Genomic DNA, 16,249 nt, shown 5'->3' on the forward strand with positions numbered 1-16,249 from the left:
GAGTCTCATGTGGCTGTTCCCCGTGCCGCTGGAAAATAATAATACACCTCGCAAGTGAAGAGCACGGAGCCTCCCAGGCAAATCTCAACTTGATTGTCCTAGCGCGCTTCTCTGCTGCCTTCGCGTCAATCACTTAGCTAGACAGTTTGCACCGAAGGGTTGCGCGCGCATGGCAGACTGACGACCTACGGACTCGATTAACCATTGACCAGATTCCCCTGGAAACAGCATATGACGGCCCGAAAACAAACTACATGACGTCTTTTGTTGATGTTGAATTGGGATCTCGAAACAACCGGAACAACACCAACAAAAAGCTACAAACAGCTTTATTACAATCCCAGGAGACCCTGAAAAACACCTATTGCGATTCCTCCAAAACACGGCGCTCTTTGCGGCGGTCGCGACATCGGTGTTACCCAACCCCTGGCGCTTGCGCCCGTCCCCTGGGACTCGACTCTTTGGCAACTGGAGGTGCATAGCGGACCCCGAGTGTATGGGGTATAAGTCAAAATGGCTCCAGGAGGCGGCGGAAATATTAAGGTGGTGGTGAGAGTGCGACCGTTCAATAGCAGAGGTGAGAACTCGCGGTCCTCCGATGATTGAATGTCTACTGACCGATTGGGTACTGGTCGGCAGAGATCGATAGAGGGGCAAAATGTATCGTGCAGATGAAAGGAAACCAGACCATCCTCGTACCACCGCCCGGCGCTGATGAGAAATCGCGAAAAGCTGGCGGGAAAGGTGCGGTGGAGGGGCCGAAGACCTTCGCCTTTGACAGGTCGTATTGGTCTTTCGACAAGAATGCTCCCAATTATGCGGGTCAAGATAATCTGTTTGCGGATTTGGGTGTTCCTTTGCTGGACAATGCGTTTCAAGGCTACAACAACTGTATCTTCGCATACGGTCAGACGGGTTCCGGAAAGTCTTATTCGATGATGGGTTATGGCAAGGAATACGGTGTGATCCCGAGAATCTGCCAGGAGATGTTCCAGCGCATAGCCAAGATGCAAGAAGACAAGAACCTCAACTGTACAGTCGAAGTGTCCTACCTCGAAATCTACAATGAAAGAGTTCGCGATCTGCTCAACCCTTCAAACAAGGGGAACCTCAAGGTCCGTGAGCATCCGTCAACTGGTCCATATGTCGAAGACCTCGCCAAACTCGCCGTGCGCTCTTTCGAGGAGATTGACCACCTGATGGACGAGGGTAACAAGGCTAGAACTGTGGCTGCCACGAACATGAACGAGACCTCCAGTCGTTCGCACGCCGTTTTCACTCTGACCTTGACGCAGAAACGCCACGATGCCGAGACCTCGATGGATACAGAGAAGGTTTCTAGAATTAGTCTGGTTGATCTTGCCGGTTCAGAGAGAGCAAACTCTACAGGGGCCACTGGCGCCCGCTTGAAAGAAGGAGCGGAAATCAACCGATCGTTATCAACCCTCGGCCGTGTCATTGCAGCTCTCGCAGACGTTGCCTCTGGCAAAAAGAAGAATGCTTCAATGGTCCCATACCGTGATTCCATCTTGACGTGGTTGTTGAAGGATTCTCTGGGAGGTAATTCGATGACAGCGATGATTGCGGCTATATCGCCAGCCGATATCAACTTCGATGAGACACTCAGCACCCTGCGTTACGCCGACTCAGCAAAACGGATCAAGAACCATGCTGTTGTCAATGAAGATCCGAATGCCAGAATGATCCGAGAACTGAAGGAGGAGCTGGCACAGCTCAGAGCTAAGCTGGGAGGCGGCGCGACGGCTGGAGCAGCTGGAGGTATGCCTGCGGAGGAGTACTATCCACCCGACACGCCTCTGGAGAAGCAGATGGTTTCGATTCAGAAGGCAGACGGTACTATCACCAAGGTCAGCAAGGCGGAGATTGTGGAACAGCTGAATCAAAGCGAAAAGCTCTACAAGGACTTGAATCAGACCTGGGAGGAGAAATTAGAGAAAACGGAGCAGATCCACCGGGAACGTGAGGCTGCGCTTGAAGAGCTCGGTATCAGTATCGAGAAGGGCTTCATTGGCTTGAGCACTCCGAAGAAAATGCCCCATTTGGTCAATCTGAGCGATGACCCGCTACTTGCTGAATGTCTTGTCTACAATATAAAGCCTGGAACTACAACCGTTGGAAACATGGAGCAAGGAAGTCATGTGGAGATCAGATTGAACGGCTCCAAGATCCTTCCCAACCATTGCACGTTTGAAAATGTGGACAATGTCGTTACCATTGTACCCAGCGAGGGTGCGGCAGTCATGGTTAACGGTTTGCGAATCGACAAACCCAAGCGTCTCAAAAGTGGGTTTCGAATAATCCTCGGCGATTTCCACATCTTTCGTTTCAACCATCCGCAAGAGGCTCGCGCCGAAAGGGTTGAGCAAAGTTTGCTGCGCCATTCTGTCACCACCAGTCAACTTGGGTCGCCAGCGCCGACCAAAACACACGACCGAACTATGAGCAAGACTGGCTCAGAGCTGGATGGAGACTCAAGTAGGGCCGACTCGCCAATGCAGGCACAACGAGGTGGCGAATCAGATTGGTTTTACGCTCGTCGTGAAGCTGTAAGTGCGATCCTGGGTCCTGATCACATCTCGCACATGCCGGACGACGAACTGGATGCTCTGTTCGAGGACGTGCAGAAAGTGCGAGCAACGCGTCGAGGACTCGTAGAAAATGAAGACGATTCAGATTCTCTGAGCTCATTCCCAGTTCGTGACAAGTATATGTCAAATGGTACTATTGACAATTTTTCGCTTGACACCGCCATCACCATGCCTGGGACCCCTGGTCAGCAGTACGATGGCGAGGGACAAAGTGGAAGCGACTTTACATTGCAGGCTGCCCGACAGGACATGCAGCGGCAATTGGACAAGCAGAAGGAGGAATTCAAAGACAAACTCAGAATTGCTGAGGCCTCCGATCAAGATGCCGATGACTTACGTTTAGAGAAAGAAAGGATGGAAGAAGCCCTCAGGACGACAAAAGAGGAGTACGAAGAACAATTAAGGAAACAGAAAGAGGCGTTTGAGAATCATATGAAAGAAATGGGCCAGCCAGTGCCGAGAATTTATGAAAATGGCTTTGCAAAGCTGGATGAACGAGAAATCAGAATCGCAACCTCAGTTTTCCGGCACTGGTCCCAGCACAACTACGTCCGCATGGCCGAGAAAATATTACAGCATGCGTCGCTCCTGAAAGAGGCCCAGGTGATGAGCCAAATCATGGACAAGAATGTCAGTTTCCAATTCGCAATCATTGACCATGGACACAATATGGCATCGTCTTACGACCTCGTGCTCAACGGCATCTCGGGAGATGAGGATATCGTTCTTGAGGAGGCCAAGAAGCCTTGCATCGCAGTTCGGGTGATTGACTCCAAACAACGCGTCATCCATCTTTGGTCGATCGAGAAGCTCCATCGTCGCCTCCAGGCCATGCGCCAATTGCACCAGTACATAGATCGTCCGGATTACATCCAGCACTTCAGGCTTGAGAACCCTTTTTCTGAGCCTTGTTCTCCGCAGTACTCCCTTGTGGGTGATGCCGATATCCCCCTGACAGCTGTCTTCGAGACACGGGTTCAGGACTTTTCTGTCGAGGTCATATCGCCGTACACACAGAACGTTGTGGGTATAGTCAGATTGTCACTGGAGCCCTCATCGGCACAGGCGCCGTCATCAACGCTGAAATTCAATGTGGTCATGCGTGATATGGTTGGCTTTGCTGAATGGGAGGGGACGGATGTGCATGCCCAACTTTTTGTTCCGGGTATCTCCGAAGAAGGAGGAGCTACTACCACGCAGATGATTAGCGGCTTTGATGAAAGTCCTATCCGCTTTGAAAGTGTGCATAGCATGAGCTTGCCTCTTTCGAGTCCAAGGACGTCAGCGCTTAAGATCTGCATCTATGCACGTGTGACGCAGATGCATCTGGATAAGCTCATCAGTTGGGATGAGATGCGCGATTCCGCGGAGCTGCCTCCCCAGAAACGCAAGGCCCCGCGCATAGCTGAATCAGAGTTCTTTTCTGAAGAGAGACATGATGTATTTGCTAGGGTGCAAGTCCTCGAATTGGCAGAGTCTGGCGAGTACCTCCCTGTCGAGGTGGTACAAAGCAATAGTCTTGATGCGGGCACGTATCAACTACACCAAGGTCTGCAACGTCGTGTTCTTGTCAGTCTAACCTACAACTCCACCGAGGGTCTTCCCTGGGACGACCTGACCAATATCCGCGTTGGTTCTGTGAGACTGCTGGATCCATGGGGCAAGATCCCCGACCAAGACCTTCAGACCCCAGATGTGCCATTGAAGTTTGTTCAGGAGCCTGTTGTAAAAGATAATGCCGATGGGACATCTAACGTCACGTTGGTCGCTCAATGGGATTCGAGTTTACATGGTTCTCTTCTGCTTGATCGCGTTACTGCGGACAAGTATCGCGTGCAAGTCACAGTTCGCTGGGATCTCACATCCTCCCGTTTGCAAGATCCTGTTCCATTCGAGGTAGATCTCACACTTCAGATTCAAGGGCGAACCTATGTGCGCCCGCAGTCCATGTTCAAGCAACTTTTCAATTCGACTCGAATTGTCCACTCAACAGTTCGCATGTTCTCTCTCGCCATCCGTCCAGTTTCCGCCAAACGTGCCGCTGATCTCTGGCGCATGAACACACAGAACGATTATGTGAAAGGCGAGGAACTTTTGGCAAGGTGGTCGCCTCGAAAGGTTTCACTGGTGCGAGATTATATTGCAGCTCGCAAACGACGCCGGCGTCTTGCTGAGCTGAATGCAGCCAAAGGGGCTCTCAGTGCCAATAGCCTTGCGCCTACGCCAGTCAGAAGCGGACGCTCAACACCTCTCCGGAGCCAAGAGCTGAATGAGCGGAAAACGAGACTTCTTCGGAAATATCTGGATCTTTGGGCGACAAAGACCGACCCCATTGAAGCAATCCTTGTTCGAAGCAACACGGAGCCTCCATCGGACGGAGCCGCTTTCGCGTCGCGCGCGAAGCAGTCTTCACTAGTCTCTGATGATGGCAGTTCTGTATCAGACCAGGAACTATTAAAGCCACGGTTCATCGCAACGGTCCAGACACTCCCGAAAAACACGTCTTCCTTGAAATCCGGCTACCTACTGACTCCCGATGACACAAACAGTCACTGGGTGCGACGTTTTGTCGAACTCCGCCGACCCTATCTCCACATATACTCTGTTCCGGACGGCGATGAGATCAACGCTATCAACTTGCGCAACTCTCGTGTCGATCACGATCCGGACTTTGCACGACTGCTTTCCGGGTCCGACAGCGGAGTGTCTGCAAAAGGCCGTCCCAACGTATTTGCAATTTATGGAACGCAAAACACATACCTCTTTGCAGCGCGGACAGAGGCGCAAAAGGTCGAATGGATTTTGAAGATTGACGAGAGCTACTTTAGCAACGGCGCCTCTCGTGCTTCACCCAACGGAAATTAATATGATATTCGATGCGCATGGCTTCCCAATGCGGAGCTATTGACTCATGCTGCCACTTGTACATTCTACCGTCCTGTTGAACTGGCTACCCTTTCAAGTCGCAACAACTTTGTTATTCCTTCCCACGTTTCTATTCGTTGGTTGAGCTTAGGGTCGGGCGTCTATACAGCATTCGTTGACTGCACCCTCTGTTTCATTTTTTCCTGGTTCCTTTTGAGATACCCCTGGATACATACATCTGCTACTGTGGCACTCGGATCCCCTTGTACATACTTGAGATATATTGTTCTGACACATAGATTTGACCAGTTCATATAACCGAAAGCCTAGGCCTCTGGGCCAGGGTGCCATTGTCTGTAATAGTCCTTAATTTCCAAAGAATGCATCCATGAAGAGACAAATGGTAGCCCTATACTCTGATGATATCATACCAAGAGTGGCCGTTGCCATGGTAACACAGCCACATGTTTATCATGCTGAAAGCGATAGAGCTTCGATAAGCGAGGACGGCCAATTGTCCCAGTGCTTTCTCAGGTCTCAATTTTTACTGTCCAGAGTCTGCTCATACATTATCATCAATTTATATATATATATCTTACTTTGTTGTACGAGTATATCCCAATGCGCTGGACGCAGGGACAACCCCCCTGGACCCGCTTCCTGGTTCCGGGCGCCGCAATCTCAATGATCGTCGTCACATTCCTTATCCTGGGATCTCAATATTCAAGTGACTATGCCAAATACGCTCTGAAGAATTCCTTGAAGACGACCCCGCCAAGCCCTCACTGTACCTCGACGAACCGCACCGACGCGGACTGGGAGTTTGAGGTTCAGCGCGATGGGGATAACCACGGTCTTTCGGACGAGCAGTGTCAGATAGCGTTTCCAAAACTCTTTGTCGAGATTGAGAAGACTGTGTCTCTGCGAAAGGAGAGACCGATTACGTTCAAGGAGGTGGACGATGTTGTGGTCGAGGACGGAATGGTGCGGGCCGCGATATGGAGGGGAGAGGTAAGTCGTTCCTCTTTACAGCGTGTCTACTCATCCGTGACCGCATTTTGTTAACAGTGTGTGGCTTAGTTGTATATTCTTGACTACGCGGCACAGCCGTATACGTACTCCCGAGCAAAGGCAACACTGAACTCCCTGCATCGCGCCCTGCAGTCGTTTCCGGACCGACACAGTCTGCCCGATATCGAGTTTGTATTCACGGCGGATGATTTCAGCAATGTCCCAGGGCCTGTTTGGTCGTATTCCAAGCGCGACGAGGACGAGAGTATCTGGCTCATGCCGGACTTTGGGTACTGGGCGTGGCCGGAAGTCAAGGTTGGCCCGTACAAGGATATTCGGAGGCGCATCGCCGCTGTGGACGAGGGCGAAGTGCACCCCGACGGCTCCCTGGTCCCCGGAATGGAATTCAAAGAGAAGAAGAAACAGCTCGTGTGGCGCGGCAGCGTGGCGACGAACCCCGAGGTCAGGGGGAAACTGCTGAAAGCAGCGCAGGGAAGAAGCTGGGCTAGCATTCGGGTTATCGACTGGGACAATGAGAATGATGTTCGGTACAACCTGCTGCCGATGGAGGAACACTGCCGGTATATGTTTCTGGCACATACGGAGGGGCGCAGCTTCTCCGGCCGCGGGAAGTACCTGCTCAACTGCCGCTCGGTGGTCGTCTCGCACAAGCTGGTCTGGCGAGAGGCGCACCATGCGGCGCTGGTTGCGTCTGGTCCTGAAGCGAACTACGTGGAGGTCGAGCGGGATTTCTCAGACCTCGATCGGAAGATCAGCTTCCTCATTGATAACCCTGAGATTGCGGAAAGGATCGCCGATAACGCGGTGAGAGCGTTTCGTGATCGATACTTGACTCCGGCGGCGGAGTCGTGCTATTGGAGACACTTGATTAGACAGTACGCTGCCTCCTGTGACTTTGAGCCTGTGCTGTATAATTCCCAGCAGAATGGGAAGCAGCAGGCGCGGGGGGTCCCCTTTGAGTCATGGCTTCTCACGGGTTCTCGTGTGAAATGAAAATCGGCATGATAATGTTATATTTCTGTGCATGTATCTGGAGTTACGGTGGTTTGGTGTCTTATGCTTTGCTGGCTTGCTTATGTGTATACTTCTCTTCGGGAATTATAATGACATCTTGAACTATGAGTGTCGGTCTATCATCTTGGAATGCGGTTGTCTGTTCTATCCTCCTTGTTTCTACATTAGAATATATATAAGGTAAGTCTGGTTACCTAATCGGTAGACCCGAGGCCATCACCTGGCAGGAATATGCTCTCTGCTTGACCCTGCTTTTTCATCTCTTTCAACACCATGTACTCTGACATCATCATATAACTACCTCTCCAAGGGCCTCGTTGAATCAACCAGCTATAGAGACTGATTGGCTTGACTCTTTGTCAACCCCGAGACAGACTGCATCCGATTGTATCCGCTTCCAGCCTGGTCAGGTCACTTGAAACCTCATGGAAGATATCTGATCAACGGCCTGTTATGCGCGAGTGAGCTCATCGAATAATCCCCGGTTGATGTTGGTTTGCTCTTCCACATTATCAAGGGTGACTTGTTAACTTGCTGCGAGCAGCTACATGATCCAGTGACCTGGTATTAGCATCATGTCGGTTTCTCTCCAGGATTAGAATTGATTCACCTGAGCCTTAAACGCCGAGAGGTGAGGTTTAGTCGAAGAACCGTCTCGCATGACTGTCTTCTCCATGGTATTCTATTCAGTCAGTGGTTGAAGGCAGTGAGTCCAGCAAAAAAGCACATCCATGCTACCATGCGGCGGCACTTGAGGCGTACCAGCTAATCTGGTGGCCCGCACCAAGATTTAGGCGTTATCGTCCCAGCCCTAGATGCAGATCATCGACTTGTGGGGTAGAGGTCTTCTGACGGAAGTGCCATTCTAAGACTCATGACTTCTTGCCAAGCTGCCAACGCAGCTTAATGGTGCCCATTAAGGGCAACAAAACAAGTTCTTAGCGGAGATGACCAGAAAGCATCCACACCATAGCCGACTGTCTTCACCTACCTACCGTTGGGCTCACAGCGGAGAAGTTGGTGGGAAATAGCTTCTGATCAATTCCCTTTATCCTGCGCGCTTTATCGAGGCTATGGCCTTCAGGAAGCATAATAGTCTGTGTGATACCACAGACGACCCGGATAAGTTGATGATCGACATGCAAACCTTACATACGCAGGGGTCCCTTGCGCACTTGGCCATGTGTTGCGACTCTGATGGACGGCACTTCTTCTAAGCCTGGTGCCATTTGGTCGACTTGAGAATCGGGCAAAACCCTACTATTCTGCTTCTCCAGAAGAGGACAAACTCGCCGGCTGGACTGCTGGGAATCGCTAAGTCACATGGTACATGGATTTCGTTAGCCTCTTGTGTTCATATTGGTCAAACACAACACTGTTTATTTGTTCAACTTATCTGACTTTCCGAAAACGTCTGACACCAGATCATGCATGGTGTTTGGACGTCTCGACTATTGTGATTGGCTTGAATCATACCGACCGGCAGGAGACAAGCAAGGGTCTGGTGTCCACGGCGCGCTAGTACTTGAGGGAAAAAATGCAGAAGCATTGGAAAGTTCTCTGGAGCGACCCTATTGTAAGTGCGTCCAACCGAACTGACATGGGAGCCTCTCGTATGTTACTCCTTGCAGTAACTATTCGCTCACCCTTTTTTTTTCACCAGGTCCACCACAGAGGCCTCGATCCTCATCACTAATAGCCCGAGCGAGCCACATTTTTCGGGTATGGGCGGTCTGCATCGCCCTTGCGTCGCTCCCCTGAGCGAATAATGCGCTCTCAATGCACCATTCACAGGTCACAGTGTCGGAGCATATCATCCGTGTGCCATGATAAAGGACATATTCCTGCTACTGAATCGTCAGGGCTTGATAGATGCCAGTCCCCACAAAATGATCGGCAGCTCGGCATCGGGACTTCTCCACAACTCATGCTTCGATTGCCGTTTTCGGATATTCTTGAGTCTTCAGATGATAGTGGATTTGCAGGTTGTTGCATTCGCTTTTCCGGGTCATCACAACTGCTTGCTCCACCATACAGATTACAGGCTTATTGAAATTCCTTGGCTCTGTAAGATCCACGAGGACCCAGTGACCGAGTGTTACAGTCGTATGGGCATTAGTCTCTCGGCCATTGCTCAGAACGACAAATATGCGCCACCTTAGCCAAACGACGGCCCAAACATGGTTCAATATTGCTGACTATTGTTGTTTATGTTGATGACCCAGTAAATGTCCGATGATACCAAATGTTGTTTCTACAGCGATCCTTGCCTAATATGCTGCATAATGCGCCCAATGTCCAGGCCAGCAGACCCAGCCGCTATCTCAATGCTCGAATCCACTTGCCGCATACTTGTCGTGGGACGATATCGCATGACTGCTGATTTCGTCGAAGGGAAACTAAGTTAGGATAGTTGTCGAAGGGCAATTCAGTCTGGGAATGCCGGTCCTCCCTTTCTCGGCAATGCCGAAAGCATTTGAGTATAAAGCAATGACGCATCCCGAGCTCTACAGACGTAATGTAGAATTCTTTCTTGCGTTGATCCCAAGAGAGATCGTCAGATTGTGAGCCTGAGGTTCGCTGATACAGAATTAAACTCGACGATCTCCTCCTCTGTTTTTGTCCATCCATTCTGCAAGCATGTGGGTTCCTCGATCAACATTCTGGGCCTTGGGCTTTACCATGACAGCTGTCTTTGCTTCCCCCGTTGAGAAGCGAGCCAGAGGGCCGTGGATGGCAATCAATTCAGACTTTCCGGACCCTAGTTTTGTGCAGGATGCAGAAGGGGCATGGTATGCCTTTAGCACAAACGGCAATGGCAAGCGCGTCCAAGTGGCTAGATCCCAAGATTTCAACACATGGACTCTTCTCGACATCGAGGCACTGCCAACGCTTGCAGGGTGGGAGACTGAAATAGATCATTGGGCACCAGACGTTATCAGAAGGGTATGTTCTCTAGTATATTTCTACTTAGCATCTGCTGATTTACTCCAGAACGATGGCTATTATGTTATGTACTATTCAGGCGAGGCCAAAGAGATGGTGAGGCATCACTGTGTGGGCGTCGCTGTCTCTAAAGAGAAAGACCCCAGAGGACCATATGTGCCGAACGAGACGCCATTATCATGCCGGCTGGATCAGGGAGGTTCGATCGACCCGGCGGGATTCCTCGACAAAGACGGTAGCCGCTATGTTGTCTTCAAAGTAGACGGCAATAGCATCGGTCATGGTGGAGACTGCAACAACGGCGTTCCTCCTCTGGTATCTACGCCGATTCTTCTGCAGAGAGTGGCAGACGACGGCTTCACGCCACTTGGCGACGCCGTTCCGATACTTGACCGTGACGATACCGACGGACCTTTGGTCGAAGCTCCCAATCTGATTCTGCACGGCGACACGTACTTTCTTTTCTATTCCACACATTGTTTTACGGATCCCAAGTACGACGTGCGATGGGCCACCTCGAAATCCATCACGGGCCCGTATGTCAAGATTGGTCAGAAGCTATTCAAGACCGGTGACTATGGACTAACATCACCTGGTGGAGGTACCGTCTGTGGATGTGGTGACAGGATGCTCTTCCATGGGTTCTGTGAGGCCAACAAGCGGTGTACATATGCTGCGAACCTTGCCATCAATGGTGATCAGGTTACACTTCTATGATTGACTGATTGGGCTGTGAGGTGTCCTGTTGATACTCTTCTTGCAATATTTTCTGCCACTGGGCTGTCTATACATACTACTACATATTTTCCGCCTTTATGATGAGCTCATTGATATCAGTCCTAAGACTTTATTATTGGAGTGTATAAACTAGCCATTTTCTTGACTTTAGTAAGCGTTTGTCAGTTGGGTGAACTTTCACAGACTGCATGGTGATGGTTCAATCTGTTTAACGTATCATTCCATGGCACATGATGTTGCGGGTATCACTGGTCTCTATCATTTGGACTGTTCCTTTTCCTTCCGTTTGGCTCGAACACTTCTCACCCACTCCTCAACCGCATCGATAGCAGCCTCCGGCTCATTCTTATAGTTGAGTAGATGGCCTTGTATCTCCGCAGCGGTGAATTCACCCTCTGGGATGCGTGATGCAAACTCAGATGCCAGCTCAGCGATCTTTTCTTTTGACAAGCGCTGCCGCTTCCGCTGGGTGACTGTAGCTTCGGCATGTTTTTTCTCCCCTTGTCCAGACGCTTTTCTAAGTGACTTCATCTTGGATGCGCGCGCGTCACCCTCGAGCATGCTGTAGATGGCCGAGAAGAGCTCGCGCATGGCGTCGCGGTCAGCGTATCCGAAAGCAATAGTCATGTCGACGCGACCTGGCCGGAGAAGAGCCGGATCCAGCTTCTCGGCATGGTTGGTGGTCATGATGAGGATCCGGCCCTCGCTGGCGGCGACTCCGTCGATGACATTGAGCAGACCCGAGAGCGAAACACCCTTGTTCGCCTTCGTTTCGGGCTCCTTCTCCTCGGCGCTGGACTTGTCCTTTTCGACGAGCACGGCCGACGCCGCGGAGTCATCCTCTGCGCGCTTCTGCGTGATCCCCGCGCTGTCGACGTCCTCGAGCAGCACGATACACCGCCGCGGGAGCTCCGAAAATAGCGACATCAGACTGTCCTCATCGAGGCTCTTCGAGTTCAGACTGAGCAGGTACAGCGTCAAGCCCAACAGCCCACTCGCTGCAAAACACAGGCTCGTCTTGCCCGTGCCCGGCGGGCCGTGCAGCAGGTACCCCCGGCGGTACGGGATGCCGCGATTCGAATACCACCGCCTCGTCCTCGGATGCAGATACTCCTTGATATCGTCGATGAACGCCTGCTTCTGCGCCTCGTCCAGCACAACCGTCGACAGCGGCCGCGGCGGCCGCGCCATACACCGCACCCAGTCGAAGTCGTCCACCCCGCTCTTCTGCCCGCGGTAGATGATCGTCCGGTTGCCGTCGCGCGCCACATACGCCCGCTGCGCATCGGCCAGCAGCTCCTTGAGGATGCTGGGGTCCCGTCCCAGACACGACAGGTACAGCCGCTCCGGCACCCACCGCAGACTCACGCCGCCGTTGTTCTCCTCCCGCTCCCGGATGAACGCCAGCGGGCGCCCCTTGTACCAGAAGTAATGCGTCCCTTCGGCGGGCGTGAACCGCAGCGTGCGGTACTTGTCCTTGCTGATGACCTTTTGCCAGTACCGATCGAAGTTGGCCAGCATGTCGCTGTTGTCGCCGCCACTGCTGTCGTCGTCCTCGCAGATGTCCTCGTCGTCGGACCCCTCGCCGTTATCGGAATCCCAGTACCGCATCCCGCTGCTGATTTTCGTCCCCGCGACGAAATGCGTCGTCCGCTTCGTGAACGGCTGCTGCGCCATCCAGAACATAAGATAATTATAAATTTCGTCGTCGAGGCGGATCTCCGCCGTCGAGGTGAAGTGTTCCCCCAGAAGACGGATAATTTTTTTAATACTGTAGCGCAGGGAGGCGGCCGCTGCAGCCGCCATCACAAGGAACGGCAGGTAGTACGATAGATCGATATGGAGGTACGAGACCAGAAAGCGAGAGAGAATAGAGTATCCCGGTATAAAGGCGTCCAGGACAGCCGTGTCGATGGCGGTGGCATTTCTACTATTATTGCTGATATTGTTGTCCAAATACGACGCCATGTTCGGTATAGCCATCAACCACGAAAACGACGAGAAGTCAAAGAAGAGGGAAGAAGACTACCCGTCTTCATCGCTCATTATATAGGTTTCTCAGGCCTTTATAGGCCGGTAGCCTTGTAGGTCCGCGCGCATGTTGCACGGCGGAAACAATAGGCAGCATCAACAAGGCTGGCCTGGGCCCACAGCAAGAGCCTCATGATCGTAAGCCCCATGCAGAAAGGCCAGTGTCACGGCGGCGTCATTTTAACTGACTGTGCCGCGCTTATGACTACATTCTAATGAGTAAGAGGCTAGGTGGACCTCGTCGGAGATCAAGTTGGGCAAAAGTCGGGCGGCACTGCGCCGGACTGACTCAGTGCTGCGGAGCCATTCGACGATCGAGATGCGCCGCTTTAGTTAACTGGCCGTAGGTCCACAGCTGATCGGGCGATGGTCCACATTTATAGTGAGCAAAGTTAGACATCGGGGTTCCAAGTGGGTTTAGTTTGGTCTCTGGTCCATGATTGATGGGTTAGTGTTTACTCATGCTTCTAGGGTGGATTGAACATGCATTCATCAAACAAGCAAAGGGGTATCTAGATTATTACTCCGACAATAGTCGGCTCTATCAACATGGAACGCTCCAGGAAATGAATCAACGTCCCTCGTAACATCGCCCGTCTATCCACATTTACGCAATATTGTCCTTGACGGTCTCAATTATATCAGTAGCCCATTCCTTGAGCTCCTCAACTTTGCTCCAGAGGGTTCCCCACCAAGTAGGGCCCTGCTCGTCGTCGCTTTCCGGTTCGTTTTGCGGCTCAGAGCTGGGCTCATTTTCAGATGGTGAAGTTGGCTGGATAAGAGCTGTTGACGACACCTCTGATGGTGTTGAGGCCGGTGTCATGGTTTGCGAGGGGACTACGCTCACGCTAGCGCTGCTGATCGGAGGGTCAGCAGGCTTGTCGACAATCGGCGCATCTTCATCAGAATGAAGGCCCACTGGCTGTAGAGGAAGGCGCATCGTTCCATTGTTGGGGAGCGGATCAATCCCCAGAGAATCGCAGACCAAGTTATACACATTGATATTCTCTGCACCCATGTTAGCTTATACTCGATCTTTCTGCTGTAGGAGAAAATTCGCTTACGGAAAACTTCCAGCCGGCTGTTGGGTGGATGAGGAAACGCAGGCCCCCTAGCAATGAAGATGGCGCGCATCAGAGGATGCTCATGGTCGTAACCATGAACACCCTTTGGATGATAAACTCTTCCAGTTCGGATGGCCTCTTGAGCATCAAAGTCTGGTCGCTCGACGATCGCCCATCCGGTCTTAGGGATTACCCAAAGGGGAGCAATTCGGTCATTGTGGGAAAAGTGATATCGCTCAGGCATTGTCTCCCGTGTGTAGACTTCCACCGCATGTGGGTATTGTAGCGTCAGGTTTTCCAGCTGTTTTTGCAGGATCTCAAGATCCTCAGGCTTTCTCGGCCGGATACCGCGCAATGGCCATCCGTCAATACGATCGACCAGACCAAGCTCAATAAAATCATCCAGTTGTATCAACCGTTCCGTGGCAGTTGTGGCCATACCATGATCAGAAACAATAACAAGGTTGACAATATCGGTCAGATTGCGGCTTCGAAGGCCAGACATCAGCTCAGCCAACATGCTGTCAACCTGTGATATTGTACTTCGGATCTCAGTACTGTTGGGGCCAAACTTGTGCCCATCTGCGTCAACATTGGGAACATATGCAGCGATGAACTGCGGTCGCTCAGGGACAATCAAGGACTCTTCTTCCCCGCCTGGCAAGTCGAGCAGCTCCAGGATCCGATCGACTTTTCGCGGGAGCTCTTCGGACCCATTGTACTTGTCCAAATATGCTGGGTCTACTCCTCCAATGTGCGCTTCGGAGCCAGGCCACATATGAATCCCGGTTTTAAGGCCGTGCTTTTCGGCGGTCATCCACAAGGGTTCGGCATTCCACCACTTAGGCTGCATGCTGATTGACTGGTTGGTGTAGTGGAAATTTTCCTTTAGGGCAGGATCCCAAAAAGTGTTGCTCACGATACCGTGGCTTTCTGGATATAAGCCCGTAACCAGAGTGAAGTGGTTTGGAAATGTGACGCTGGGAAAGCTGGGGAGCATATATTGTGGCGAAACGCCTTCGGCGATCAGCGCATTCAGTGTCGGCGTGAGACCACGATCGAGGAAGTCCGCACGGAACCCATCCAGGGAAACTAATATGGTAGTAGGACCAAAGAGAGCGGAGCCGTTGGAAAGCAGATGCTGGGAAGAATGCGAAGCCCGGAAGCCACTGGAGGCTTTATATGCACCCAGCAGGAATATAAGGAACAAAACCAAGACCGCCGCAAAGACCAGTACCAATTTCGTCCTAGAAATTCGCCGTGGCTACAGTAGGTTAGCAGTTTGAGTCGGACAGAAACGAATTAAGAGTCCGCCCTTACTCGAATATCCGCATACTGCTTCTCCAGGCGCTGGTCTAGCTCCGATGACGAGCCGCTCAGCAGAGAGGATTCGGACTCTCGATAGCCCTCTTCCATCTCGTACATTAGCTCTCCGTTTTCTCCTGCCGCACTACGACGGCGCCGTTTGCGCTCATCGTGGCGCTTCCTCCTTCGGTCCCGATTCCGCTCGTATTTCCCGATCTTGACGCTGCTGCCGTTCGGGCTGAAGATTCGTCGCAGACCATGAGTTGGCCCGCTTCTGACCAACAATTTCTCCATCTCTTCCTCCTCTTCCAGGACTGCACGATCATGCTCGGCTAGCTCTAGTGTAGTGCGAGTCTTGCGAAGGAATTCGTCATCGTCGGGGTCAGAGTCCTGCTCTGATAGGGATCGCAAGGAGGAGGCATCATCGTCGTAATCACCCGGGGAGAGGAGAGAGGGACTGAGAAGATCAGGTCTCGGAGGCATGGTCCTGCAGGTCCTTTGTCATGACATACACAGAGTAGAAATTGCAGAAGTGAGGGTTCGAGTGTTGATGGCAACCAGCATACTCCGTAGACGATAATCATCGCCTCAAGTGGCTTCGTCCATAATAATGTCGAAGTGGATCAGCCTTGCCTTACCTAATCC

General features: G+C 51.8%; 5 protein-coding genes across 5 annotated transcripts, besides 1 other annotated feature; 3 read left to right on the forward strand and 2 right to left on the reverse strand.

Annotated features, from left to right (window-relative positions):
• Nucleotides 1–513: 513 nt before the first annotated feature.
• On the forward strand, nucleotides 514–5,474 carry NFIA_089960 (kinesin-3 motor protein uncA; the record flags this gene model as incomplete). The annotated part of the gene is made up of 2 exons (XM_001260934.1): nucleotides 514–577; nucleotides 679–5,474. 2 exons carry the CDS (start codon nucleotides 514–516, stop codon nucleotides 5,472–5,474), a joined length of 4,860 nt encoding a protein of 1,619 aa, XP_001260935.1.
• A 621-nt stretch (nucleotides 5,475–6,095) lies between these two features.
• Nucleotides 6,096–7,499, forward strand: NFIA_089970 (DUF821 domain protein; the record flags this gene model as incomplete). The annotated part of the gene is made up of 2 exons (XM_001260935.1): nucleotides 6,096–6,485; nucleotides 6,555–7,499. The coding sequence occupies 2 exons, from the start codon at nucleotides 6,096–6,098 to the stop codon at nucleotides 7,497–7,499; spliced, it is 1,335 nt and encodes a 444-aa protein (XP_001260936.1).
• A 2,661-nt stretch (nucleotides 7,500–10,160) lies between these two features.
• Nucleotides 10,161–11,183, forward strand: NFIA_089980 (glycoside hydrolase family 43 protein; the record flags this gene model as incomplete). The annotated part of the gene is made up of 2 exons (XM_001260936.1): nucleotides 10,161–10,466; nucleotides 10,515–11,183. The coding sequence occupies 2 exons, from the start codon at nucleotides 10,161–10,163 to the stop codon at nucleotides 11,181–11,183; spliced, it is 975 nt and encodes a 324-aa protein (XP_001260937.1).
• Nucleotides 11,184–11,462: 279 nt separating this feature from the next.
• NFIA_089990 (BCS1 and AAA domain-containing protein) lies at nucleotides 11,463–13,172 on the reverse strand (the record flags this gene model as incomplete). The annotated part of the gene is made up of 1 exon (XM_001260937.1): nucleotides 11,463–13,172. One exon carries the CDS (start codon nucleotides 13,170–13,172, stop codon nucleotides 11,463–11,465), a length of 1,710 nt encoding a protein of 569 aa, XP_001260938.1.
• Nucleotides 12,726–12,798: a microsatellite.
• Nucleotides 13,173–13,842: 670 nt separating the features above from the next.
• NFIA_090000 (alkaline phosphatase family protein) lies at nucleotides 13,843–16,087 on the reverse strand (the record flags this gene model as incomplete). The annotated part of the gene is made up of 3 exons (XM_001260938.1): nucleotides 13,843–14,243; nucleotides 14,300–15,563; nucleotides 15,620–16,087. 3 exons carry the CDS (start codon nucleotides 16,085–16,087, stop codon nucleotides 13,843–13,845), a joined length of 2,133 nt encoding a protein of 710 aa, XP_001260939.1.
• Nucleotides 16,088–16,249: the final 162 nt, after the last annotated feature.

Source organism: Aspergillus fischeri, genomic scaffold, assembly GCF_000149645.3.
Source record: "Aspergillus fischeri NRRL 181 1099437636264 genomic scaffold, whole genome shotgun sequence".
In the NCBI taxonomy this organism is placed as follows: domain Eukaryota; kingdom Fungi; phylum Ascomycota; class Eurotiomycetes; order Eurotiales; family Aspergillaceae; genus Aspergillus; species Aspergillus fischeri.